The sequence below is a fragment of the Podarcis pityusensis genome (assembly GCF_964106645.2).
Source record: "Podarcis pityusensis genome assembly, chromosome: 2".
Taxonomy (NCBI): Eukaryota; Metazoa; Chordata; class Lepidosauria; order Squamata; family Lacertidae; genus Podarcis; species Podarcis pityusensis.
The window spans coordinates 124703203-124730664 of record NC_138029.1 but is presented as its reverse complement, the minus strand read 5'-3'; the positions used below and the strand labels follow the sequence as shown (position 1 = coordinate 124730664).

Here is a 27462-nt window from a genome sequence, read left to right as displayed (position 1 = left end):
AATTATTATTATTATTATTATTATTATTATTATTATTAATCTGATGTGTAGAGATCTTTACTGTTCTGATTAGTTTAAGAAGGTTCAAGAAGCTTCTCTGTGTGAAAAAAGGTTTATTTCTATGTGAGAGAAGCAGGAAGAAGGTGCATGATTGGGTTATTTCTCTGGGAAGCTGAGTGCAGCTGTTTAAACTGGTTCTGTTATCTGTTCTGTAAGGTCATGCTGACTATAATAGTAAGACCAGGAGCAGCCTGGGTTCTCACTCACTTTCTGTTTTCTGTCTCTTTGTTCTAGTGTTCTGTTTCTGTATGCTGTGGTGTTAAGGTTTAGACTTAGTATAAGTTTTGTAAGTTTTATTGTAAGTGCTTCAACTGGATTTTTATGGACTGCGCCTGATTGTATTGGATTTGTGACCATTTATGCCCATTTGCCTTCAGTACCAGTAAAGCTCTGCTGGATGAAGTACAATTGCCTCTGGTCTATTTTTTGGAAATTCTGCTACGTGTTTTTTTCTCCTCTGGCACTGATGCGACAGTATATACTTTTGTGACTCAGTAGAATATTTAATAAAAAAAAATTAAACAAAAAATGCCAGTATCTGAGATAGGCTAGATCAGTTCTGGCCTCTTATTGAGGGGAAACCCAACTCAGATGAGCCGCCAGAATCCCAGGAGGAAGCCCTTTATATCCTCAAGACTCATTTGCCTAAAATGTTTATTTTATTGTTTGGTAAATGTGTGTCAACTTTGTAGATTCCCGTCATACCTTTTACCTATCTCCATGATGTAGCAGTTTTCATGTTACCTTTCTCCTAATTTAGCTATATTCATTTTATACTTAGCCAGCTATGTTTGCAACATCTTAAGCAGCTTCTGAAATTCATCTATGAGTAATGAGCAGTTTAACTCAAGATACAAGAGCCTGGTACAGGAATGATTTAAAGAAATAACAGGGTCCCCTGGTCTCCACAGTTGCCATTGCTGAAGAACTGGGAGTCAGAAACTCTTTGAGGTCTACTGCAAATCGTCCAGATATCTACCAGTAGATCTTTTTCTGTCTCTTTCCCATCACAAATGTGTCCAGGATCCAGATTTCTTCTTAAAGATCCCCACAACAAGCTTTGATCAAATGTCACATTTAATTTTTTATTGTCAGGTGCTCCTTCATGTTCAGATCAGGCCTCAGTATAATAATGTAGCATTTGGGAATGAAGATGCAGCCCAGAAGTCCAGCACTGGAGGCCAAGATAGAGAGGACCTGCACGGCTACCATGTACTTCCCCTTGGTGCTCAGGTAGGTGGGCACAAAGGACACCCAAACACTGCAGAAGACCAGCATGCTGAAGGTGATCAGCTTGGCTTCATTGAAGGCCCCAGGCAGCTTCCTGGCCAGGAAAGCCACTGTGAAGCAGATGGCAGCCAGGAAGCCCATGTAGCCAAGGACAGTGTAAAACATGGCCACAGACCCTTCATTGCATTGCAAGATAATCTTTCCAGGCTGCGAGTGCATCTCAGATTCTGGAAAAGGGTGAGAGATCCCCAGCCAGGTGCTGCATATGATAACTTGGACACTGGAACTGGAAATGACAATGGAGTTGGCCAAACACTTCCCTAGCCATCTCCTCACCCTGTTTCCTGGCTTAGTTGCCAGGAAAGCCAGAACCACAGTGATGGTTTTTGCCAAGATAGAAGAGACAGCAACTGAGAAGATGATGCTGAAGGTTGTCTGTTGGAGAAGGCAGGTCACGTTCCTTGGCTTCCCAATGAAGAGGAAGGAGGACAAAAAGGAGAGCAGTAGAGACATGAGGAGAATGTAGGAGAGGTCCTGATTGTTGGCTTTGACTATTGGTGTTTCCTTGTATTTAATGAAGATTCCTAACACAAAACATGTGGCTAAGGATAAGAAGAGGGCAAGGGAAGCCAGGAGGCTCCCCAAACATTCTTCATAGGACAGGAAGGTTATTACTTTGGGGACACATTGGTCTCGGTCCTCATTTGGATGCTGATCTTCTGGACATTTGGTGCATTCATCAGCATCTGCATAGAGGAAAACACACTTCAGCCTCCTAACATCAGTCACAGGCCTACAATGGTCTGAATGCTGTTTCAGTTGTGGGGAAAGGTGGGTCTATGGGAGAGATCAGGAAAGAACACTGTTGTGTTGGAAAGGAGAGAAGCAAACATTCACTGCTTGATAAGTCTCAGTCCACTGACTTAGTCCCCCAAAATGATATTGTGCAGTGTGGCTGGAAACACACCCTTTGTGAGATACTTCAGAGCTGTCTCTATGAAGGTTGCCACAATTTCTGTAGTTGTCACATGAGTAAAAGTGAGGCTTCGAAAGAACAATTGGCACCTTAAGTAAGGTACACTATCATCCACCCATCAGCTTATATATTGCAATGATCAAGGAGGCAGAAGTGGTTTCCATTCCATAGAAACCACTTCTCTTTTTCAGTGGTGTTATTGTGGATCCGAAGGAAGCCCCCTGGCACTGCCCAAGTCCCAGCCTGCATCCCCATTTGCCAAAGCAGGGTGCAGGCTAGGATCCGGTTCCTGATAGGCAGCGGGGGCTTATGCCCTCACCGCCTATCAGGAAGGGCACCAAAGTTCAAGTTCTCTTGTTGGGACTCCAGTGAAGCCTCTGCCGTCCTGCAACGCTGCTGCACCAAGACGGGTGAGCGGACTTATTTCAACCTTCCAAAACCACAGGTTCAAATACTAGTGTGGGGCTGTTAGAGAGTTCCTGGTAAATACAGCTGTGCTGCTTTTTGGACCCTGAAACACCAGAGGTTTTTGGAGCAGTGTTCAGCCCCTTCTGAAGGGTGAAATCAGCTGAAATCACTACTGCATTAGGTGATTGACAAGTTGTCAGCAGCTCCCAGCTGCTAATTTTCGCTTGGGAAATTAAGATCTAGTGGAAAGGTCAGGGGAAAAAAATTCTGGACCCCTGGATTAGACAATAGTAGGCTTCCTGGCTTAATGAGCTGACTAGATATAAAGGCAACTTCTTGTCTCCTAATGTCATTCTGCGCTTCTGTGCACGCACGAGCGGTGAAATCCGGAAGTAACCCTTTCCGGTACTTCCGGGTTGCCGCGGGACGTAACCTGAAAGAACTTAACATGAAGCGGACGTAACATGAGGTATGACTGTATAAAAATCATAAACCAGAGTTCTGCAGAGCAGCTACCATTAAATCCAGATTTATTGTTCACGTGTGAGCTAGTGGGCAAATAAAATTTTCTGGTGCTGGGAGGACATTGCAGACTAACAACAGCTGAGCCCTCTCTGGGAATGACATTCCATACAAACATTATGTTCAGCCTGGCTCGGAAATTACCCCCATCCTCCCATCAAAGGCCATTTTCTCCGAGATCTTCTCCTACCTTCCTGAGTGGAGATTGTCCCTTTTGAGCAGGGAGCGCAATCATAGCAGCAGGGTGGCTTCCCTTCCTGAACTTTTCTGGAATATCCAGGGAGACAACTTTCTGTGCATCTTGAACGAGGCACCATCTAGGCATAAAGAGAAATTGAGCACTAAGGAGAAAGTGATAGGTGTATTTGTGCCTTTGGACACAGATAATAGAATTTTGGAAGGATATCAGAGAAGATATATTTACTTCAAATCCCTATTTGGGGGCAGTTACATTTTCCTTTGGTTTTTGCAGACCAGCATGGCAGAGAAACTCTTGTGGCGTTTCTTCTCTTTTATTTTAACACTGATAATCTCGCTTTTCTATAAAAGGCAGCATGAAAAATACAAAGAACAAGAACTTAAGTAACTAATCTACAGTGCTAGGATAACAGGTAACAACAAAGAGGAGCATGAAATAAACCACCTTAAAAAGAACAGCAGCAATAAAACAAGTCCTCAAGCTGTTGCCATCACATCTGCTACTGGATTACAGAGTTTTGAAATAAGGAATGGCTGGCTGGCTGATTTCTGCCACTCTGAGGTTAACTGTTTTCATGCTGCCCTGTTGATTGACCAAATAGATGAGGAAGCCCTTACTATACGTCAGCCTCACACAATCTGATGCCCTTCAGATGCCTTCAGCCAATGCTGGCTAGGGCAGATGCAAAAATTCTGGAGGGCACCTCTTTGGAAAGACGCCTATCCCACCGCGAAATCTTATTGATGCATACCCATGGAGCTCCATTAAGCTCAATGGGACTTAGCTCCAGGGAGGTATCTAGAGCTTAGCACATGTCACAGGTAATAAAATGACACATAATTTTCCTACTTTGTTAAAAGGCTTGGACCATGCAATTGCTTCCGGGTTTATGGTGAACTTTAGATCTGGGGAAGTTTGTCTCTCTATGCTCCCGATCTTCACTCTAGCACGAGAATTATTAGGAAACATCACCCAATTCACGATATCAAATCCAATGGCCAATGCTCCAGTCTCATCCAAGTTCTGTCCACCAGCTGAAGTATTAGAAGAGAACCGGACTTCTTTCAAGTAAGGATGAAGCTATAATGACAAAGGAAACTCCAACATTGAGAGAACATGAAACCAAAACCATGTTGGATAATTCAGCCCTGCTTACACTGCATCCTGATCTCCTCTGAATAAAACCTACAGTGACTCCCAGTACATTTCTGAGCACAAGACCAATTTTTGGTGCTGACCTTCTAAGCCCTGAACAGCTTTGGCCCTGAATACCTGAAAGGTGTCTACACCCCCATCGTCCAGCCTGGACACTGAGATCCAGCTCTGAGGGCCTTCCGACAGTTCTCTCCTTGTGAGAAGTGAGGTTACAGGGAACCAGGCAGAGGGCCTTCTCGGTAGTTGTGCCCGCCCTGTGGAATGCAGCTTTGAAAAAGGGAGTGAAATATATCAGATAATTCCCCAACATCTTTCTCCACAAACCTCTCTCACAACAAACACAGTGCTGTTGGATTATTTTAATATTCATTTTTAATATGCATTTTTAGGGAAACTTCCCTGGGGTCATATTGTTATGTGATGGAGGGTGGCTTATAAGTTTGTGGAAATAAAATGTACCACTGCTGTGTCTGACTCACTGTAAGGCAGCTTCCTCTATCTTTGCTGCTAGTCAGTGTGGAATATGTTAAACTAGGTGGATCATTGGTCTGACACAATATAATGAGCTTCCTAGGCTCATATCTTGATGATTCTGGAGCTGTGATAATGAATGGAAGTTTGCAGAAGGCAAAAGACGTACTTGCCATGGCTGTAGCCTTTCAAGTTCCAACTTGTTTCCAGCACCCACCGTCAACATCCATTTTGAGCTGGATGAATATGCAGCATTCAAGGCCTCAGCCACGACTTGGACACTGTAGTAATTGACATAATTGTCTTGGGACTGAATTTTTTCAATCTCCTCCTGGGGCAGCATCTTCAGATTCTCCTTCTCCCTGCACCTTGTCCAACCCCTCACAGACAAGGCATGCTTTGAATATGAACAATCAAAATTTTCTGCCCAAATGTTTAGACTCGTACCAGACATTGGCTTATAGTAGTCCTTTTTTGTCCTTCTTTTGGTCTTCAGTATAAAGGACAAAGAGCCATGGGCATAACGGAAGGATTCGGTATCATAGAACAAGATTGTGTTCTGTAGAGCTGTGGTTATCCAGACTTTACCCCCAGTTTGTAACCTTTCAAGGAAGGATTGTACCTCAATGATTATATGAAGTCCATATTGAGAGCCTGTGTAGTAAACAAATACATTGACTTGTCTCCACACTGCAGGCTGTTCATGGGGTAACCATAGCCAAGTTTGTAGTAGTACTCTTTTTGTGAAGGCAACACAGATTTCGTTGCTGGTCATCAGGGGTGTCAAGGTACTCAGGAACTTTTCTCCATTGTCATTGTCTGGAGCAAAGAGACCAACCCACGTCCACCTGAAATGCAGCAGGAGTTGGACCATCCCCAGATGCTGAGTTTCTTGCTTTGGAACCATGCGATAGACAAAAGGGGATTGGACATCATCCTGAACTAAGCCGTAGCTGAGCTGTTGAAATGAAAAGAGACTCATGCATTGTTTTTCAGGACGAAGATTGGACACTTCTGTGTGAAAGATTCATTGACTTCCTCCCTCTCAAAGAGTCTGGGAACAAAAACTCAGCCACTACCCTTCTAATCTGGTGAATTTCTATATATTAATCACCTGATCTAAGGTTAAACACTCACGTGTTAGCTAGCAGAGAATAACAACAGTTAATTATCAACTCAGTTAGAACTCCCAAGTTCCCTTTTGCTCTTAATTTTGCATCAGTGGCATCTTCCAGTTAAACCCTTTCACCAATACACATAGCCATTCCCATTTCAGTGTCAATTAAACCAATTCTGCTTAACACACCACACAACAAAATTGCCGAAGAGCCATGCCGAAGAGCATCCGTTTTCCATGCAGAAGAACTAGCATCAATTTAGTTATTGAAATATTTCTATATGGCTCTTCACTTCCTGAAAAGCAATGTTTCAAAATGATGTAGAATGTAAAGTAAGCAGTAAAATCAGTTGCATAATTTGTTCTTTCACGAGGTAGCAAATGTTGCCAGATGTGTTTGTTATGAACCCAGTTCTTACCTGTGGGATCTTGTAGGTGCCCAGCATGCTTGCAATGTATGTGGAGATGTCGGATTCACCCCCTTCAAGAAATGCCAGCAGTTTTCCCCGCCTTCCACAGCTGTAGTTTGGAATGTTGATTTTCCCACCAGCAAGGAGGTCTGTCAGGGCATCAGAAGTTGTTCTTCCATCAAAATAAGTATCATAAATACTGTAGCCCAGGGTGATGTTGGGTAAGAGCATGGGGTTATGATTGATCTCCTGAACAGCAAGAAGGAAGGAAAGAATGTACCAGTCCCTCCCATTCATCCGGCTGCAAAAAAAGCACGTCACATAGTCATCCTCAATTCACTGAAAATGAAAGTCAATTGCTTCTCTTTGTACTAATTGAAATAAAAATGAAAGGACACCAGAAGTATCTTAGAAAGAGAGAAGGATGGGGTGGGTGAAACAGAACATGAATCAGTCCTTTTCCTGGTGACCTGCCTTGGATGCTTTAGTTGAGATTCCTGTGTTGCAGGGGGTTGGACTAGATCAGGCTTCCTCAAACTCGGCCCTCCAGATGTTTTGAAACTAGAGTTCCCATCACCCCTGATCACTGGTCCTGCTAGCTAGGGATCATGGGAGTTGTAGGCCAAAAACATCTGGAGGGGTGAGTTTGAGGAAGTCTGGACTAGATTGTCCTCAGGGTCCCTTATAACTCTACAATTCTACGCTCCTATGACCTCCTTGGCCACCCCATCAGGTCCAGTGGTTAGCAGCTGCCACTGTATCTGAGAACCTCTCCAGGCATGGTATATTGCACAAAAATTGGTTCCCAAATAATGGTTTGCATATTTCTAGTGGGAGCATGGGAAAAGCAGCCCAGGATAGTTTCATCCCTTTCATATCACAGATTTTAAAGCAAGGAGGGTGTTTGTTGCTTTTGTATAACACTGTAATCCTACCCACATTTTCCAATTGTAAGTGATCCCACAGAATGAAATGCTCCATCAGTCTTCAAACAAAAAACAGGAGATAGCGATTCATCAGGAAAAATAGAAAATATATTGCTTCATGAGAAAATAGAGGCTGACCTGGGTACATCAAGAGAATTGGAGAGTGTCAGTGCCTTATTACTTACGACTGAAGCTTGCTATACGGGGTGCTTGAAAAGGTGAATGGAGAGAGATCTTTAATATATTTCAAAGGTGTGACTCCACTAATGAGGTAGTCTCCTGATCTGTGGAAATTCATAACAGAATTTTCATCCCTGATCAGATTCAGTGGACATTTGGCCTTCTGCTGCACTCCGTAGGTGGCAAGAGGCAGAAGCAGAGGCAGAGTTATCATCCTGGGTCTGCCTGCTACACGTCCCTTATGACTTCCTCCCAACTCCATAGCCAGCTAATATGAAGAAACCCCAAACTCTTTTGAGAAATACAGGACTTGAGAAATACAGCTCTGATGCTAGGTTCAATCCCACTAAACTCTGCACGTAGAGCTGGGAATGTTCTCTATCTGGAGAGCTCTCACTCAGTAGATAGTACTGAGCTACATAGCTCAGCTTCCTGTATTCTGAGTAAGCTTCACGCACACTTATCTCACTCCTTCACCTGCACTGTATCTTGGCCCCAAATATTCTATGGCACATGAGGTATTTTATGCATCAGGCATAGTGGAATAAATAACATCCTTCTGAGCCTGACTGTGATATTTACATTATTGTTCCCATAGGTAACATTGAAAGGGGGTGTGAGGGAGTCATTTGGACTCTGGAAAGAATAAGCATAGATAACTCTAGTTCTGATAATTATTAAGGGAGAAAGATCTCCTCTGAACTTTATGGGAGCAGGTGCAGAGTAGGGGAAAAACATGTTTACTCAATACCCTGAGGTGGATCATGGAGGGAGAAAGCTGAGTTTGGCTAACTTTTATTGACATCAGAAGAGTTCTGAAACTGGATAGGACCAAGGGCCCATGAATTCCAGCTTCCAGTTCTTACAGTGACCAATCAGGTGCCCCAAAGGGAAACCAACAAGCAGGAAATGAGGACAGTGGCAATTCCAGATATGTGATTCCCCTAAACCTGCACAATCCTACCTCCCACTGTGGAGGGGGAATATATCCACCTCCATGAATTTGTCTGAACCTCTGTTTTTATTTTTAACAAGATTTATATATCACTTTATTGTAAACACACCCTCCAAGTGGTTTGTGGCCATGTTTTATGTTGCCCCTGGCTACATGGGCTTCTTGGCTGCCATCTGCTTCACGGTGGCTTTCCTAGCCAGGAAGCTGCCTGGGGCCTTCAATGAAGCCAAGCTGATCACCTTCAGCATGCTGGTCTTCTGCAGTGTTTGGGTGTCCTTTGTGCCCACCTACCTGAGCACCAAGGGGGAAATCATGGTAGCTGTGCAAGTCCTCTCTATCTTGGCCTCTAGTGATGGACTTCTGAATCTTCATTCCCAAGTGCTACGTTATTATAATGAGGCCTGATCTGAATATGGAGGACCACCTGAACACACACAAAAAATAAACATGGCATTTGATTTCTAGCACTTTGTTTAGTCGTTTAGTCGTGTCCGACTCTTCATGACCCAATGGACCAGAGCACGCCAGGCACTCCTGTCTTCCACTGCCTCCCGCAGTTTAGTCAGACTCATGTTTGTGGCTTCGAGAACACTGTCCAACCATCTCGTCCTCTGTCGTCCCCTTCTCCTTGTGCCCTCCATCTTTCCCAACATCAGTGTCTTCTCCAGGGAGTCTTCTCTTCTCATGAGGTGGCCAAAGTATTGGAGCCTCAGCTTCATGATCTCTCCTTCCACTGAGCACTCAGGGCTGATTTCCTTAAGAATGGATACGTTTGATCTTCTTGCAGTCCATGGGACTCTCAAGAGTCTCCTCCAGCACCAGAATTCAAAAGCATCAATTCTTCGGCGATCAGCCTTCTTTATGGTCCAGCTCTCACTTCCATACATCACTACTGGGAAAACCATGGCTTTAACTATATGGACCTTTGTTGGCAAGGTGATGTCTCTGCTTTTTAGGATGCTGTCTAGGTTTGCCATCGCCTTTCTCCCAAGGAGCAGGCGTCTTTTAATTTCGTGACTGCTGTCACCATCTGCAGTGATCTTGGAGCCCAAGAAAGTAAAATCTCTCACTGCCTCCATTTCTTCCCCTTCTATTTGCCAGGAGGTGATGGGCCCAGTGGCCATGATCTTCGTTTTTTTGATGTTGAGCTTCAGACCATATTTTGCGCTCTCCTCTTTCACCCTCATTAAAAGGTTCTTTAATTCCTCCTCACTTTCTGCTATCAAGGTTGTGTCATCTGCATATCTGAGGTTGTTGATATTTCTTCCGGCAATCTTAATTCTGGCTTGGGATTCATCCAGCCCAGCCTTTCGCATGATGAATTCTGCATATAAGTTAAATAAGCAGGGAGACAATATACAGCCTTGCCGTACTCCTTTCCCAATTTTGAACCAATCAGTTGTTCCATATCCAGTTCTAACTGTAGCTTCTTGTCCCACATAGAGATTTCTCAGGAGACAGATGAGGTGATCAGGCACTCCCATTTCTTTAAGAACTTGCCATAGTTTGCTGTGGTCGACATAGTCAAAGGCTTTTGCATAGTCAATGAAGCAGAAGTAGATGTCTTTCTGGAACTCTCTAGCTTTCTCCATAATCCAGCACATGTTTGCAATTTGGTCTCTGGTTCCTCTGCCCCTTCAAATTCCAGCTTGCACTTCTGGGAGTTCTCGGTCCACATACTGCTTAAGCCTGCCTTGTAGAATTTTAAGCATAACCTTGCTAGCGTGTGAAATGAGTGCAATTGTGCGGTAGTTAGAGCATTCTTTGACACTGCCCTTCTTGGGGATTGGGATGTAGACTGATCTTCTCCAATCCTCAGGCCACTGCTGAGTTTTCCAAATTTGCTGGCATATTGAGTGTAGCACCTTAACAGCATCATCTTTTAAAATTTTAAATAGTTCAGTTGGAATATCATCACTTCCACTGGCCTTGTTTACTTGCAGTGCTTTCTAAGGCCCATTTGACTTCACTCTCCAGGATGTCTGGCTCAAGGTCAGCAACCACACTACCTGGGGTATACGAGACATCCATTTCTTTCTGGTATAGTTCCTCTGTGTATTCTTGCCACCTCTTCTTGATGTCTTCTGCTTTTGTTAGGTCCTTTCCACTTTTACCTTTTATTATGGTAATCTTTGTACGAAATGTTCCTTTCATATCTCCAATGTTCTTTAACAGATTTCTGGTTTTTCCCATTCTATTGTTTTCCTCTATTTCTTTGCATTGCTCATTTAAGAAGGCCTTCTTGTCTCTCCTTGCTATTTTTTGGAAATCTGCATTCAATTTCCTGTATCTTTCACTATCTCCCTCACATTTTGCTTGCCTTCTCTCCCCCCGCTATTTGTAAGGCCTCGTTGGACAGCCACTTTGCTTTCATGCATTTCCTTTTCATTGGGATGGTTTTAGTTGCTGCCTCCTGTATAATGTTACGAGCCTCCATCATAGTTCTTCAGGCACTCTGTCCACCAAATCTAAATCCTTAAACCTGTTCCTCACTTCCACTGTGTATTCATAAGGGATTTGACTTAGATTGTATCTTACCGGCCCAGTGGTTTTTCCTACTTTCTTCAGTTTAAGCTTGAATTTTGCTATAAGAAGCTGATGATCTGAGCCACAGTCAGCTCCAGGTCTTGTTTTTGCTGACTGTATAGAGCTTCTCCATCTTTGGCTGCAGAGAATATAATCAATCTGATTTCGATGCTGCCCATCTGGTGATGTCCATGTGTAGAGTCGCCTCTTGTGTTGTTGGAAAAGAGTGTTTGTGATGACCAGCTTGTTCTCTTGGCAGAACTCTATTAGCCTTTGCTCTGCTTCGTTTTGAACTCCAAGGCCAAACTTGCCAGTTGTTCCTTTTATCTCTTGACTCCCTACTTTAGCATTCCAATCCCCTATAATGAGAAGAACATCCTTCTTTGGTGTCATTTCTATAAGGTGTTGTAAGTCTTCATACAATTGCTCAATTTCAGTTTCTTCAGCACCAGTGGTTGGTGCATAAACTTGGATTAATTTGATGTTAAAAGGTCTGCCTTGGATCCGTATCGAGATCATTCTATCATTTTTGAGATTGCATCCCAGTACAGCTTTCGCCACTCTTTTGTTGACTATGAGGGCCACTCCATTACTTTTACGGGATTCTTGCCCACAGTAGTAGATATGACGGTCATCCGAACTGAATTCGCCCATTCCCGTCCACTTTAGTTCACTGATGCCCAGGATGTCAATATTTATTCTTGCCATCTCATTTTTGACCACATCCAACTTACCCAGGTTCATGGTTCTTACATTCCAGGTTCCTATGCAATATTTTTCTTTACAGCATTGGACTTTCCTTTCGCTTCCAGGCATATCCGCAACTGAGCGTCCTTTCGGCTTTGGCCCAGCCGCTTCATCAGCTCTGAATCTACTTGTACTTGTCCTCCGCTTTTCCTTAGTAGCATGTTGGACGCCTTCCGACCTTAAGGGCTCATCTTCCAACGTCATAACTTTTATATGCCTGTTGTCTTTGTCCATGGAGTTTTCTTGGCAGGGATACTGGAGTGGCTTGCCGGTTCCTGCTCCAGGTGGATCACGTTTGGTCAGAACTCTCCACTATGACCTGTCCATCTTGGGTGGCCCTGCACGGCATAGCTCATAGCTTCTCTGAGTTATTCAAGCCCCTTCGCCACGGCAAGACAGTGATCCATGAAGGGGTTTCTAGCACTTGGGATATGGGAAAATCCCCCACCAGAAGTTGGACTTGACCACAGCTTATAGTGAGGAGTGGGGGGTGAGTGAGTGAGTTAGTTAGGAGTTTAAAAACCCTAGAATCCAGACCTATTATTTCCCAGAAGGTGCCGTTTGGCATTCCTTGTCTTTTGACATCATCCCTTTATTATTTTTTGGTGCCTGGGAAAACCATATTTATTCAGGGAAGCTTGTTCAGATATATATAAGCAGATATGTTTTTAAACCTATTTATAGCTTAACTGCTTATTTTAAGCATTAATTTATTAAGAATTTTTGATTTTTGTTTTGTTCTTGTATACTCCTAAGAGAGTCTACTTATAATTAAGTGTGCTTAAAAGAAAAGCAGGTGTTTAGACAAATTTACAGAAGCAGAAAGGGCTATCAAAGGCTCCTAGGCCTTACTGATATCTTCCCTTTCCACCGTTGGAGAGAGGGTGCCTTTGGGGAATAACATGTAGGGAAAGTGCTTCTGCCCTCATCTTCTGCTTGTAGGGTTCATTTGGGGACATCTGCTTGGTCATTGTAAGAACAGGATTGTTGACTTCATGGGCCCTTGGCCTGATCCAATCTCAGGGCTATTGTGATGTCAATAAAGTTCAGCCAAACTCACCTTTCTCCTTCAACCACGTCAGTCTACTTAGTAAAGATGTTTACTTCCTGCTCTGCACCTGCTCCTGTAGTTTCAGGGGAGATCTTTCTTCCCTTTACAACCATCAGAATCACAGTAATCTATTTTTATTCTTTCCTGAGTCCAAGTTACTCCCCAACCCCACCTTAAATACTACATTTGGGACCAATAAGCTAAACATCACAATCAAGGGCAACAGGGGGTTGTTTATCCCACTGTTCCTGAAAGGTCTGGTGTATAAAACACCTTCTGGGTGCAGAACAGATGCTCTTCGACTGAGCCATGATCCTTCCCTTCCCCTTTGTCTCTGAAGCCTGATCCAGTAACCCCACCCTCACCCCACCCTCATATTTGTCAAGTCCCTGAAACATCATTCTTTCAAGAGACGGGATTTCTTCTGAATAGCTGGCTATGAAGTCAGGAGGAACAATCAATAGGGAAGTGTAGCAAGTAGACCTGGAATGACACCACTGCTTCTGCTGCTGCCTCTTGCAACCTATGGGATGCAGCAAAGGACTAAATGCCCACTGAATCTGATCAGCGATCAAGATTTGGCTGTGAATTTTTACAAGACAGGAGACCACCTCATTAGTGGAATTGTATCTTCACAAATGATTGGAGGTCAATATCCATTCACCTTTACCAGCACTCCCTCAACACAATTTGAGTAGTAAGTAATGCTGCCTTCAGGAATGTTTTTTCAGCAGGAGGTAATCAAGACTCAGTTCCGACACCTCCCTGGTTTTCCTCAAGCACCTGGTAGAAAATGATATATGAATAAATGAGTCATTGGTCTGATCCAGCAGGCTATTCTTCAGAAGGTCGGCGGTTCGAATTCCCGTGACGGGGCGAGCTCCCGTTGCTCGGTCCCTGCTCCTGCCAACCTAGCAGTTCAAAAGCACGTCAAAGTGAAAGTAGATAAATAGGTACCGCTCTGGTGGGAAGGTAAACAGTGTTTCCGTGCGCTGCTCTGGTTTGCCAGAAGTGGCTTAGTCATGCTGGCCACATGACCTGGAAGCTGTATGTCAGCTCCCTCAGCCAGTAAAGCAAGATGAGTGCCGCAACCCCAGAGTTGGTCACGACTGGACCTAATGTTCAGGGGTCCCTTTACCTTTTTTAAGAGAATTGGAGAGTAGGTAGCAATACATTCATACAGTCAGTGCTATTTTTCTAGAAAAAGAGGTGCCAGAACTCACCACTAATGTTTCGGGCACTACTCAATATTAAGTCCAAGGTCACTGCCCTTCTTGTCAGTTCCAACATCAAGTACACAGTCATTTGGGGTGTCTAGAAATGTCACCTCTTTGCCATGACTGGAAAACATACTGTATGTAGCCAGTCTACGTAAGGGTAGTTGAAGTGACCAGTTATCACAACGTCTCTCCCCTTTTTGATGCTACACTGATTCATTCATCATCTGAAGGTCCCATTGAGCATTTTTATCACTTTTGGGGGCCTATATCACCACCTACAAAGATTCTGTGAAGGTGTACAATGCTTTCAATATTTCTAGTTTCCTGGGCTCAAGGCTTTCTTTGAAATACAGAGTAATACCACCTCTGGAATGCCCTTCTGGTTTATATCCAGAGATAACCATGACCCACTGGTTCTCTCCATTCCACCCAATTTCCCTTGTGCTCAGTATATCCATGTTGTCCTCTAAGACCAAGAACTTCAGTTCACCCATCTTGGCTTGGAGGCTTTCAGCATCCAACCCATCAATCCATATTTGACTTCCAGGAAGTTGAGACTACATTTCCCCTTTTCATTCTTATCCACATGCCCCAGCACTATCTACCTATCTATCCTACCTAGAAATTCATCTTGCAGACTGCATGATTTGTTGTCGCTGGTTCAGCCCCTATTTTATTGTACCCCTAATAAATAAATATCTCCTATCTTATGTCTCCAGACTGAGGGAGTGTCTCATTCATTGGGATCAAATACAACAGGGAACTCTGGATAGGAGCATAACGTTTTAAAAAAGCAACAAACACCACCTTTGCTATTAAAACTGGGAGATGAAATTGATTGAAACTAGGATGGGTCTTTTCTGGGGCTGTAAACCAGAATGTCACTGCGAGGGGACCTGTGATTTATTTCATTTATTTATTAAAATATTTCTATATTTCTTTTCATTTGGTGAAAAGCAGCGTTTCAATGCATTTTGCATTGCGATTTAAGTTTTAAAATTCAGCCATGCTCCCCAAAGCAGAACTTGTTTTCTCAAAGGTAGAAGAAACTGTGAGATATGTTTGAGTTGCAGATTTTCATTCGTAAGCAAAATGTAATTCAAACATATGTTTGAAACAGGAGCAGGACACCTGATTAGAAGAAATTGTATTCAATTAAAGTAATTTGGTCTGATTTGTAATACTTTGGAAAAGTAATGAAAATAATTTTTTAAAAATCCCAATAAGAACAGTCAAAAAGAAAAATAACTCATTCCCTCATTGCCTCTCTCAGAATATCGGGAAAGGCTGGATACTGTGGTCAAGATCCATAGCATGAAAATCAGGGAGTTTCACACTCTCAATTTGAAATTATTTTCTAGAAGTTCATAGAATTAGTGTCTCTGGTTTGAGTCATTGCCCTTGCTCGGAGTTGGAAGAAAAACTGGTTCTCTCATGGATAAAACTGAATAACAACAACAACAACAATAATGCAACTATTATGTATTTTGGATTCTCATTTTGTGTTTTTATGCTGTGAACCACCCTGTGATGTTTGCATGAAATGTGTTCAACAAATTTAATAAATAAAAAAAATTGAACTGACACAGTCCCCTCCCCCAAGTTGGTTTGATGGGGGAGTCTGGCATGTTTATTCTTTTCCACCTGCCATTCAGGAGATCAGTCATAACCCCAGACTCTTAGCTAACATCACCCTGGGCTACAGCATCTATGATACCTTTTTCGAGGCAAGAACGACTTCTGATGCCCTGACAGACCTCTTTTCTGGAGGGAAAATCAACATTCCCAACTACAGCTGTGGAAGATGGAAGATGCCACTGGCTGTTCTTGAAAGGGCTGAATCTGACACCTCCACACATATTGCAAGCATGTCAGGTATCTACAAGATCCCACAGGTAAGAACTGGGTTGATGTCAAACATGCCCGGCAACATTTGCCACCTCATAAAAATGCAAGTTTGTTTTCTTTTCCCCATTAGCAAAACAATATAACCTATGATAAATTATCATTATGTTATTCCACCCCATTCATTTCGGTGCAGAAAAAATGCAGTGCAAATGGCAGGGCATGAATTTCATATGGAATGTGGACTGAAAGCAACAACAATAACCGCCAAGAACAATAGTATTCACTGGTTTGATATTTGTTATGGACATGCCTTGAAGGAGCAAAGAATGCTCAGATGTGCAGCTCGTATCAAACAGGAGTTGTGTGTTTAGTACTATGGGGCCCATTTTAGGGAACCCCCTTCCAGCTGACATCAGATAGAGCCCCACCCAAACTTCCAGTGAGGCACTTGGGGTCTGGGGGTCTGTAAAAGCCCCAAATGAATGAGACATTGGGGTTTTGTTAAAATCCTTGGTTCATAATGTTAGAATCCTTGGTTCATATTAGTTCCCTTTTGTTCAGAAAAGACACATAGTCCAATTGCTGCTTGGCTGCTGGAGACACCAGATAAGAATGGCATTTGTGGAGTCAACATCTGGAGAAGTAAGTTTTTGGGAGTCTGGCCGTTGTGAGCCTGGCTGTGCCAGCTTACCAAAGACAACACACCCTTATGTAGACTTGTTATCTATGTAAACATAAATCTCAGGCTACAATTCTCTCTTTTAGTATATAGGCTTCAGAACTTTAGTGAGAAGCAAGGGGCCCTCAAAGGTCTGCCATGACAAGGTGCAGATTAGGCATGGCAAAGAGTTGTATCCAATGAGTGTTTTGCCAGCTACCCTCTGCAGATGTCTGGGTCTTTTTGACTGGATTTTATATGAATTCTTTGTCTGAAAACCCTATAAAAAGTCTAGGTGGATAACACCCCAGGGTTCAGCCTTTGGGGAAAACATCCCGCTGAATCTGTTGGTTTTGATTGATTGATGGTTTTTGATTGATGGGGTCTGTGTGGAGAGGGTAACAACGTTCAGATTTTTGGGCATTGAATTACAAGAGGATCTGTCCTGGGGTGTCAACACAAGGGGGCTTGTGAAGAAGGCGCAGCAGAGACTGTACTTTTTGAGAATACTAAGGAAAAACCATGTTCCGCAGAAACTGCTGCTTGCCTTCTATCACTGTGCCACTGAGAGCGTGCTCACTTATGGCTTATGTGTGTGGTACGGAAGCTGTACTACCCAGGACAGGATGGGGTTGTGCAGGGTTGTTAAGGCAGCAGAGAGCATTGTTGGCTGCCCACTCTCCACCTTAGAGCAGATTTATGCCACAAGGTGCCATAGGACATAGTAAAAGATCCATCGCATCCTGGTCACTGTCTCTTCGAGCTCTTGCCGTCGGGACGGAGATACAGGACGATGAAGACAAGAACGAGCCGTCTTAAGAACAGCTTCTTCTCCAGAGCGATCTCGGCCCTGAATGGGAAGGCCAGACTTTGAAAGTCATCTAATCTCCCTTGCTGTATTATACTGTATTGATTAATTAGTGTTTTTATGGAGCAGTCAAGTAATTTCGTTGTCCCCGAAGGGGGCAATGACAATAAAGATATTATTATTATTATTATTATTATTATTATTATTATTATTATTTTACACAAACCAATAAATGCTGGATTCTCTCTTCTCCTCATCTCCTGTGTCTCATTGGCCAGGAAAAGCAATATTTTTGCTGGCTGCATGAGGGCCTAAAGAAGACTTTTTCAAAAAAAATTGCAGCAGTGTTACTTTCTCAATTTTTTGTATTGCATCTCTGAAAACTGTTGCCGTTAAGCAGCTGTATAAATAGCTTAAATGAAGTATATAGAAGTACAGTATTCAGTCATTGCCCTGAAAAACAAAACCCCAGTCTCTTCTCCTTTCCTCACCAGCTTAGTTATGGCTTCGTTCTTCATGATAAAGTCCAGTCCCCTTTTGTCTACCGCATGACTCCAAAGCAAGAGACTCAGTACCAGGGGATGGTCCAACTCCTCCTGCATTTCAGGTGGACATGGATCGGGCTCTTTGCTCCAGACAATGACAATGGGGAAAGCTTCCTGAGTACCTTGACACCTCTAATGAACAAAAGGGAAATCTGTGTTGCCTTCACAAAAAGAGTACTACTACAAACTTGGCTGTGGTTACCCCAGGAAGCCCCTGCCATGTGGAGACAAGTCAATGTGTTTGTTTACTGTCCAGACTCTCAATATGGACTTCTTATAATCATGGAGGTACAGTCCTTACTTGAAAGGGTAGAAACTGGAGGGAAAGTCTGGATAATCACAGCTCTTCAGAACACAATCTTGTTTCATGATACCGAATCCTTCTGGTATGCTCATGGATCTTTCTCCTTTGTAATGAAGACCAAAAGAATGAAAACATATAAATACTATGAGCCAGTAGACTTTCCTACTCGACCTGCTTGGAACCTTGAATTTGATTGTTCATATTCAAAGCTTGCCTTGTCTGTGAGGGGTTGGAAAAGATGCAGGGAGAAGGAGAATCTGAAGATGCTGCCCCAGGAAACGAATGAAAGAATCCAATCCCAAGACAGCTATGTTAATTACTTGAGTATCCATGTTGTGGCCCAGGCCTTGAATGCGGCATATTCATCCAGATCAAATCAAGTGTTGACGGTGGGAAGGCTGGAACTTCCAAGGCTACAGCCGTGGCAGGTATGTCCCTTCCCTTTATCACAGCTACAGTGGTACCTTGGGTTAAGTACTTAATTCATTCCGGAGGTCCGTACTTAACCTGAAACTGTTCTTAACCTGAAGCACCACTTTAGCTAATGGGGCCTGTTGGGTGTAGTGAAGGGTTAACCTTCTGTGTCTCGAGGCTGAGAGGAGGCGCGTACAAGGGAAGTACGCCAGGACGTGATGAAAGCAGCTTGGAATGCTGTGAACTGAGTGAAAAGTGAAAGCAGTTTGTTGCGCAGCTGCAAACTGAGAGAAGCACGCAGAGAAAATGCAGCTTGATTCTGCTGGCAGTTATTGATTGTAAATATGCTACTTTTGAGCAAATAAAGGGATATTAGGACAGAAGAAACGTGTGGGACTTGTTTACTGCTCTTTCAACACACACCGCTGCGTAATTTCTGCTAATTGCTTTACGACCGCTACAAAGCCACCCTGCGTAAACAGAAGCTACAGAGGCTAGCAAGGGAAGCGTGGCTGGGCGCCGAACAATAAAACAATAAATCTACCTAACAGGGCCTCCTGCTGCTGCTGCGCCGCCGGAGCACAATTTCTGTTCTCATCCTGAAGCAAAGTTCTTAACCTGAAGCAATATTTCTGGGTTAGCGGAGTCTGTAACCTGAAGCGTATGTAACCTGAAACGTATGTAACCCGAGGTACCACTGTATATGGAATCATCATGACAGGAACTTAGAAAGCTGCCTATTCAAACCAATAAAGTAATTTCTTTAAGAAGCATTTTGTATATATATATTGGATGAGATGTTTTATTTAGATTTTTTTTTTTTTAAGATGCCCTTCATCACATTGATGTGATTCCACTGTGGTTTCCCTAAAAAGATGTTGAGGCTGTGTGAAGATTCACTATGTGGAGTTTTTAGAGTTGGAAGCCAGTGTAGGTCTTTGCTATTAAAACATCGTTTTCCGAAAGAACGAAGTGGACTAACCTGAGAGAGAACAAAGACTGTTTTGTGCTTCTGAGTCCCCTCACGCTGCCCAAGAATGAGCTCATAACCAGGGGACTTGCTTAAGCTGCCTGTTCAGCTTACCCCTTTCATGCACATGAAAGGTTGAGACAGAAACTATCCCACAATTTTCTCCTGCTGGCAAAAAACCATGACTGACACCCATGCTCCTGAGGCAAGGGAATCCTCTGAGAGTCATGGAAGGGCATCACTTTACATGTTTCCCCAAAGTAGAATGAGGGAACCTAAAAAATCAACATGGTGCCTATGAGCCCTGATGAGAGAAGCTGTGATCCTTATTCAGGGGAGATTAGGATGCAGCGCAAGCCCAGCCAAATAACCCAAAATAGTTTCTTACTCTCTCAATGCTGGAGTTTCCTCTTTCATTCTAGCTTCATCCTTTCTTGAAAGAAGTCCAGTTCAATTCTAATACTTCAGCTGATGAACAGTACTTGGATGAGAATGGGGCACTGGCTGTAGACTTTGATATTGTGAATTGGCTGATGTTTCCTAACAACTCTCGTGGTAGAGTGAAAATTGGGAGCATAGAGAGACAGACATCTTCAGATACAAAGTTCACCATTAACCCGGAAGCAATTGTGTGGGCCAAGGCATTTAAGAAGGTAGGAGAAGTTATATGTGTAATTTTATTAATTGTGACATCTGCCAAACTCTGCCAGCTTGATGACTAGAACATATAAGACTTTAATTGCTATCTTGTAGATACTTCTCTGGAGCTCAGTCTCATTGAGCTTAATGGAGTCTGTTCTTGATTAAGCATGTATAAGATTTTACAGTGAATACAGAGACTTTCCAAAGCAGAGCAGAACATTTTCCCACCCAAACTTGGTACCCTCCAGATACTGTGGACTACAACTAGCATCTGCCTCAGTCAGAATTGGGCAAATATATCTGAGGGGCAACGGGTTGGGTAAGACTGGAATGGAGTAAGTTCTGCTCCATCTGTTTGGTAGATCAAGAAAACAAAATGAAAACAGTGGAGCTCAAGGTGGCCTGTGTAGTTGAATACACATTCAAATAAAAAACCTAGGAGCAGATACAATAGCAGCAATCTGAGGACTTTTGTTATTGCTACTGGTCATAGGAGTGTTTTATTACAGCTGTTTGCATGGTTCTGAGATGCTGGCATTTATTTATTTAGGTTATTGTTTATTGTATTTTTCATGCTACCTTGTATACAAAAATGATGCAGGGGCGTTATATAATTACAAACATCAAAGAGGTCTGTTTCCCTAATGAGCTGCTCTGCAAAAGAAAAACAAAACAATAATTTCCACAAAATAGGGCCTTTAGGCCATTGGAAACAGATATGCTTTCTGTTCATGTCTAGACTATTCCTCGCTCAAGATGCACAGAGAGCTGTCAGCCTGGATGTGCCAAGAAAATTCAGGAAGGGAGGCCACATTGCTGCTATGATTGTTCTCCGTGCCCAGAAGGCACAATCTCAACACAGGAAGGTAGGACAGCACCTCAGAGGAAAGGGCCTTCAATGGGAAGATGGGGCAAATATTTCAGCCAGGCTCAGGCTGATACTTGTAATGGTACTCCATTTTGACTACATCCTTTCTTGACCTCACCTATGGGCCCACCTTTCCCCACAAATGTAACAAGTTAGGATTCTCATTTTCTCTATGCAGATGCTGATGAATGTTTTAAATGTCCAGAAGATCAGCATCCACATGAGGACCGGCATCAATGTATCCCTAAATTAATTACCTTCCTGTGCTATAAAGAATATTTGGGGATCCTCCTGGCTTCTTCTGCCGTCTTCTTGTCCTTAATCACAGGCATTGTGTTTGGAATCTTTATTAAATCCAGGAAGACTCCCATCGTCAAAGCCAACAACCGAGACCTGTCCTACATCCTCCTCATCTTTCTCCTGCTCTCCTTTTTGTCCTCTTTCCTCTTCATTGGACAACCTACAAAAGCAACCTGCCTTATGCAACAAGTGGCCTTTAGCATCATCTTCTCAGTTGCTGTCTCTTCTGTCTTGGCAAAAACCATCACTGTGGTTCTGGCCTTCCTGGCCGCTAAGCCAGGAAACAGGGTGAGGAGATGGCTGGGGAAGGGTTTTGCACACTCTGTTGTCATTTCCTGCTCCAGTGTCCAAGTTCTCATATGCACCATCTGGCTTGGAGTCTCTCCCCCATTCCCAGACTCAAACATGCACTCCCAACCTGGAGAGATCATCCTGCAATGCAACGAAGGATCTGTGGCCATGTTTTATGGATCCCTTGGCTACATGGGCTTCCTGGCTGCCATCTGCCTTACAGTGGCTTTCCTAGCCAGGAAGCTGCCTGGGGCCTTCAATGAAGCCAAGCTGATCACCTTCAGCATGCTGGTCTTCTGCAGTGTTTGGGTGTCCTTTGTTCCCACCTACCTGAGCACCAAGGGGAAATACATGGTAGCTGTGCAGGTCTTCTCTATGTTGGCCTCCAGTGCTGGGCTTCTGGGCTGCATCTTCCTTCCCAAGTGCTATATTATAATATTGAGGCCTGATCTGAATATGAAGGAGCACTTAAGAATAAAAAATTAACATAGCATTTGATTCCTAGTACTGGGGATATGGGAAAATCCCCCACTAGAATCTGGACTTGACCACAACTTATAGTGGGGAGTGAGTTTGTTAGTTTGTTAGTTTGTTTTGTTTGTTTGTCTAGATCCCAGGCCCATTGTTCTTCAGAAGGTGCCAGTAGACTTTAGAATTATTTCTGTATGTGTGTCCAAGTGCTTTACTCCTCCTGCAATGTACAGCTTACCAGGATCATTGTCAGCTTTCTCTGTTGCCTTCACCTCATCTGTTACTACACACACATGCCTCTTTCTTTTATTTATTTGCTGCCTCCGTTTCCTCAGCATGCTTCAAAAAAACCTCCTAGTAGCATGTTTCTTATGACAGTAAAAATTTAAACTGGTTCATTTGAGGAGGGTGGTTATATATGTTAGAGGAACCAGATAAACCTACTGGTGACACAGAGGTGACTGTGGTCCATTGCTTTACAACTAAGTTAGTCGCTTACTCCAGACAATGATTTCCACTCCTCCTTTCTTCAAGCGATTCCTAGTTGACCTGATTGACTGATTGTTCACTGTTGAACTAAATGGAACGTCCAGCCAACCAGACAGAGATTTGCCTGCTCTTCTGTTTGCCTGTCCCCACTTACGAAATGCCAAAGCAGTCTCCCTCTCCTCTGCTGGAACCTGGCACCTTGCAACCACTGCCATACATTCTCATCCCATTATAAAAATGCATGTCCCATTCTACTGGAAGGAGGCGGAACATATTTCATGGTAGATCAAATGACAAACATTCAGCAGCCATGTGAATCAACTGTACCCAGTTCCCAGCAGCCACTATGGCCAAGGATGAGGAGTGATGGGAGGTGGAGTTGTGTAACATATTGAGAGAGCTTTTATTGGTTATGCAGATTGATGAAGAGGTTGTATGGATAGTACTGATTACTAGGAGGATGTTCAGGCAGGAGCATACATGCTATATATAGGTTTGGTGAGGTTGCTGGAAACTTGCAGACTCTGCCCCTACGAAGAGATCCAGACGGAGGCAACGTGACAACGGGTCTTTTCTGCAGTGGCCCCCTCTTTGTGGGATGCTTTCCCCAAGTAGGCTGTCCTTGCACCTTCCTTACACATCTTCTGGTGTCAGGTGAAAATGTTTCTCTTCAACCAGGCATTTGACTTTTTAATTTTTTTGTAGGAGGGGGGTTATTGGTTTGTTATTCTCTTTTTGTAATTTTCTGTAGTGAACAACCCTGTGATCTTTTGATAAAGGACGTTGTACAAATTTAATGAATAATTAAAAAATTCAGAAATCAGTAATTTGTGCCACTGACATGTGTTATTAACATATAATGAAAAAGTACACTAAAAACTACATGAAGACTGGTTATCTTAATTGTTTGTATTTATATCTATTCTGTATTTATTCTGTATCTGTATTTATATCTATAAATTAGAAAAAAGTGACATTAAAACCAGATACTTCAAAGATCTCATGGAAATCTGAAAAGCATAGACATTTTTTAAAAAAGCTTTTGGAACGAAAATATATTGGGCAAACTGATCTTTATGAGGCTTAAACTACAAAGCTGGGAGAAAGCTTGGTACATTTAAGGTTTTGAATGAATACTGTGGTTTTGGACATGGCATGGACAATTATTTTAGGTGGTCAGAAAGAATGTGACTGGTCTTAGCAGAGGTAAAGTTGTTGGACCCAGACAATAAGAAAGGGCAACTTGACAAAAGTTTTGTGCCATCTACAGAATTTGGAATCCACATGTTCATGGCCCCATGTAGGTATGTCTTGCTGTCTATGCCTACCAAAAGGGAATGGGAGCAGTTTGACATCACAAATGATGCTTGATGTTAGGAAACCAGCTTATTATAGACTAAGCGGCTGTCTCCTCTTCAGAAACTGCTGGCTCTGGATAAAAGTCCCATTCCCTGGAAACATCTTTGCTCTTTGAATGCTTCAGTTTATCTTGATCTCTGTTGCTCTTCGGTCCAGATTTCTTCTTGTTTTAGGGACTCTGATTCTTACAATAAACCTCTTGTATAACCCATTTCCTGTGTCTTCTTGTATGGTCCTTATAGCTGGCAATCTCCTCACAAATTAAGAATCCGTATTACAGCCCAGCTGGAGGACTTACCAAAGCTCTTAACAGCTTGCCTTACTTCCTATATGGCCACTCAACTGATTCAATTTGCAGAACCGGCAACGAGTTATCGGTGCCATATGATACTCGTTCTGTCCTGGTAATAAACCCATCATTTAGAGTAGCAGAACATATAGTTTGGCATTCCTTGTCTTTTTTTTTTTTTTTTTAAATAATTTTTATTAACCGGCCAATCAAATCAAATCAAATCAAATCACATCACATAAATTCCGAATTACAAAGCCGAATTTTAAATTTTGTTGAGGGGACCCATATTTCAAGATCCGAAGGGGGATTCTGATCATTTTCTTGCTGCTGCGTTAATGTCCAAATCAGTCCAAACAAAGTTCATAATTCTATCCCATCTTATCTTGCTGTTTCCACATCACAACTTGTTCATATATTTTGTCTTTTTTCTTTATGATCTCTTCTGATAGTCTCCTTAAGCCGATAAACACCAATAATAATCCTGTGTGAATTTTTCCGTTCTTCCAATCCTCAAATCGAGAAGGTTTCCATATATCATCGCCTTCATAGATAACATCGCTTTTTCCATCATTAATTACAGAACTGTCGTTCTTAAGTCCCTCCGAGGAGTTTCACCCACAATATAAAAACAGCTCTATTTCTCTATTTCTCCTCCCAGACTTAAGTCCTCCGACAGAACTTCCCAATATGGCGACGGTATTTTAACTGCGTTATTTCAAAGCCCTTATACATTCCACGCTCTTCTTAAAACATGCTTTGCTTCGAATGTTTATCTCCACACAGCCTTAAATCCACAGCTTAAGTCCTTAAAATGACATTTCTGACTTGTGAGGGGGGGGGGATTCTTGTTTAATCATATAAAGGAAAGAAAGGAAAGTTTTTTCCCCCTCCCCCATCAGTCCCTTTGCCATACCGAGTCTTGGCATATCTTCTCATGATTTATACTTGTTCCTCCGACTCGTCTTGTTTTATCAGAGATCTCTTCTGTTAGCAGTCTTTACTCCCTCTCCTTCCTTGAAATATGTGCATTCGCTTCATCCAAATTGTTTCTTTTGAAGTTCTTGCAGCTAGTGGCGCGGATCAGAGACGGCGTCCAGGAGCGCCGAAATCCCACAGGAGGGCATTGTGCCTAGTGCCCCCATCCCCACAAATTCGGGGGTGGTATAGGGCACAGCAGGCAAGGGCAGTCCCCCCCCACAATCCTGGGGGGGTAGGGAGGCTATTTACTCCCATCACAGCCTCCAAATTACCTTGTGTGGGTCGGAGAGATGTTATTGTCAGCCATCTTCTGATGCGCCCCTAGTGGCCCCTGGCATTCCTTGTCTTTTGACATCATCCCTTTATTATTTTCTGGTGCCTGGGTAAACCATATTTATTCAGGGTAGCCTGTTCAGATATGTAGAAGCAGACATGTCTTTTAATCTATTTATAGCTTAACTGCTTATTTTAAGAATATTTTGCATTTATTTATTAAGAATTTTAAATTTTTGTTTTTTCTTGTATACTTCTAAGAGGGTCTATTTATAATTTATAGTGTGCTTGAAATAAAAGCAGGTGTTTAGACAAATTTACAGAAGCAGAAAGGGCTATCAAAGGCTCCTAGGCCTTATTGATATCTTCTCTTTCCACCGTTGGAGAGAGGATGCCTTTGGAGAATCACATGTAGGGAAAGTGCTTCTGCCTTCATCTTCTGCTTGTAGGGTTCATTTGGGGGCATCTGCTTGGCCATTGTAAGAAAAGGACCGTTGACTTCATGGGCCCTTCATGGGCCCAACCTCAGGGCTATTGTGATGTCAATAACATTCAGCCAAACTCACCTTTCTCCTTCAACCACATCAGTCTACTTAGTAAATATGTTTTTTCCCTGCTCTTCACCTGCTCCTGTAGTTTCAGGGGAGATCTTCATTCCCTTTACAATCATCAGAATCACAGTAATCTATTTTTATTCTTTCCTAAGCCCAAGTCACCCCAACCCCCCCTGAAATACTGCATTTGGGACCAATAAGCTAAACATCACAATCAAGGGCAACAGGGGGTTGTTTATTCCACTGTTCCTGAAAGGTCTGATGTATAAAACACCTCCTGGGTGCAAAACAGATGCTCTTCGACTGAGCCATGATCCTTCCCTTCCCCTTTGTCTCTGAAGCCTGATCCAGTAACCCCACCCTCACCCCACCCTCATATTTGTCAAGTCCCTGAAACATCATTCTTTCAGGAGACGGGATTTCTTCTGAATAGCTGGCTATGAAGTCAGGAGGAACAATCAATAGGGAAGTGTAGCAAGTAGACCCGGAATGACAACACTGCTTCTGCTGCTGCCTCTTGCAACCTATGGGATGCAGCAGAGGACTAAATGCCCACTGAATCTGACCAGGGATCAAAATTGGGCTATGAATTTTTACAGGCCAGGAGACCAGCTCATTAGTGGATTCATATCTTCAAAGGTTATTGGAGGTCAATATCCGTTCTCCTTTACCAGCACTCCCTTAACCAAATTTGAGTAGTAAGTAATGGTGTATTAATGTTTTCCTGTCTACTCTCCAACTTTACAAACAAACAAAAGAATTGCCTGCTGCATCTGATTAATTCCGCATTTATTGAAACATCCTTTTCCCACACTGCCCTACCAGGTGCTTGTGGAAAAACAGGGAGCAGAATACTCTTCTTCTTCTTCTTCTTCTTCTTCTTCTTCTTCTTCTTCGGCAAAAGCAGGGATCAGAAAATGACCACAAACACACTCTCCCCTCCTGTGCCTTCCAGAACTGATATTCAGAAGCATTTCCATGAATTTGCCTTATCTTCTTTTAAAGCTAACTTGGCCACCATCACTGTCTTCCGGGGCAGCAAGTTCCACAGCACTGTGCAAAGAAGTCAGTTTGCATCTGTCCTGAATAGTCTCCAGTTTTAGTGTTTTTAGAGAAGGAGAAAATTGTTTATCCGTTTTCTCCACAATATGCATAATTTTAAAAAATCATGTCCTGTCCTTTCCTGCTCACCGTTTCTCAACTAAAAAGAACAAAACATTGCAATGTGTCCTCATTTATTTTCAA

General features: G+C 42.9%; 3 protein-coding genes across 4 annotated transcripts in view; 2 read left to right on the top strand and 1 right to left on the bottom strand.

The window, feature by feature from the left end:
• Positions 1-93: 93 nt before the first annotated feature.
• On the bottom strand, positions 94-22266 carry LOC308469375 (vomeronasal type-2 receptor 26-like). 2 transcript variants are annotated; one of them, XM_080991719.1, is made up of 6 exons: positions 22132-22266; positions 6558-6849; positions 5191-5979; positions 4245-4475; positions 3387-3513; positions 94-2036 (listed from the first exon to the last, which is right to left on the bottom strand). In XM_080991719.1, exons 1-6 carry the CDS (start codon positions 22209-22211, stop codon positions 1138-1140), a joined length of 2418 nt encoding a protein of 805 aa, XP_080847845.1. In that variant the 5' UTR covers positions 22212-22266; the 3' UTR covers positions 94-1137. The 2 variants fall into 2 exon arrangements, with proteins under 2 accessions (XP_080847845.1, XP_080847844.1); XM_080991718.1 differs by lacking the exon at positions 22132-22266 and adding an exon at positions 7660-8891.
• LOC308469935 (vomeronasal type-2 receptor 26-like) overlaps positions 12887-27462 on the top strand; it is an 18847-nt gene continuing 4271 nt past the window's right edge. Inside the window, exon 1 of the mRNA XM_080993057.1 lies at positions 12887-13056. The gene's annotated coding sequence lies outside the window, so the exon portion shown is untranslated. The remainder of the gene's footprint in view (positions 13057-27462) is intronic.
• LOC308469397 (vomeronasal type-2 receptor 26-like) overlaps positions 21120-27462 on the top strand; it is a 27370-nt gene continuing 21027 nt past the window's right edge. The window contains exon 1 of the mRNA XM_080991786.1: positions 21120-21208. The gene's annotated coding sequence lies outside the window, so the exon portion shown is untranslated. The remainder of the gene's footprint in view (positions 21209-27462) is intronic.

Excerpts from the sequence above, each read along its gene's own strand:
- LOC308469375 (XM_080991718.1), bottom strand. The coding sequence starts at position 7,916 with ATGGAGTTGGGAGGAAGTCATAAGGGACGTGTAGCAGGCAGACCCAGG. Across the intron at positions 5,980-6,557 it reads GCACCTACAAGATCCCACAG|CTCAGCTACGGCTTAGTTCA; the intron begins GTAAGAACTGGG and ends TCATTTCAACAG. Across the intron at positions 3,514-4,244 it reads GGTCCAAGCCTTTTAACAAA|ATGGTGCCTCGTTCAAGATG; the intron begins GTAGGAAAATTA and ends CTTTATGCCTAG.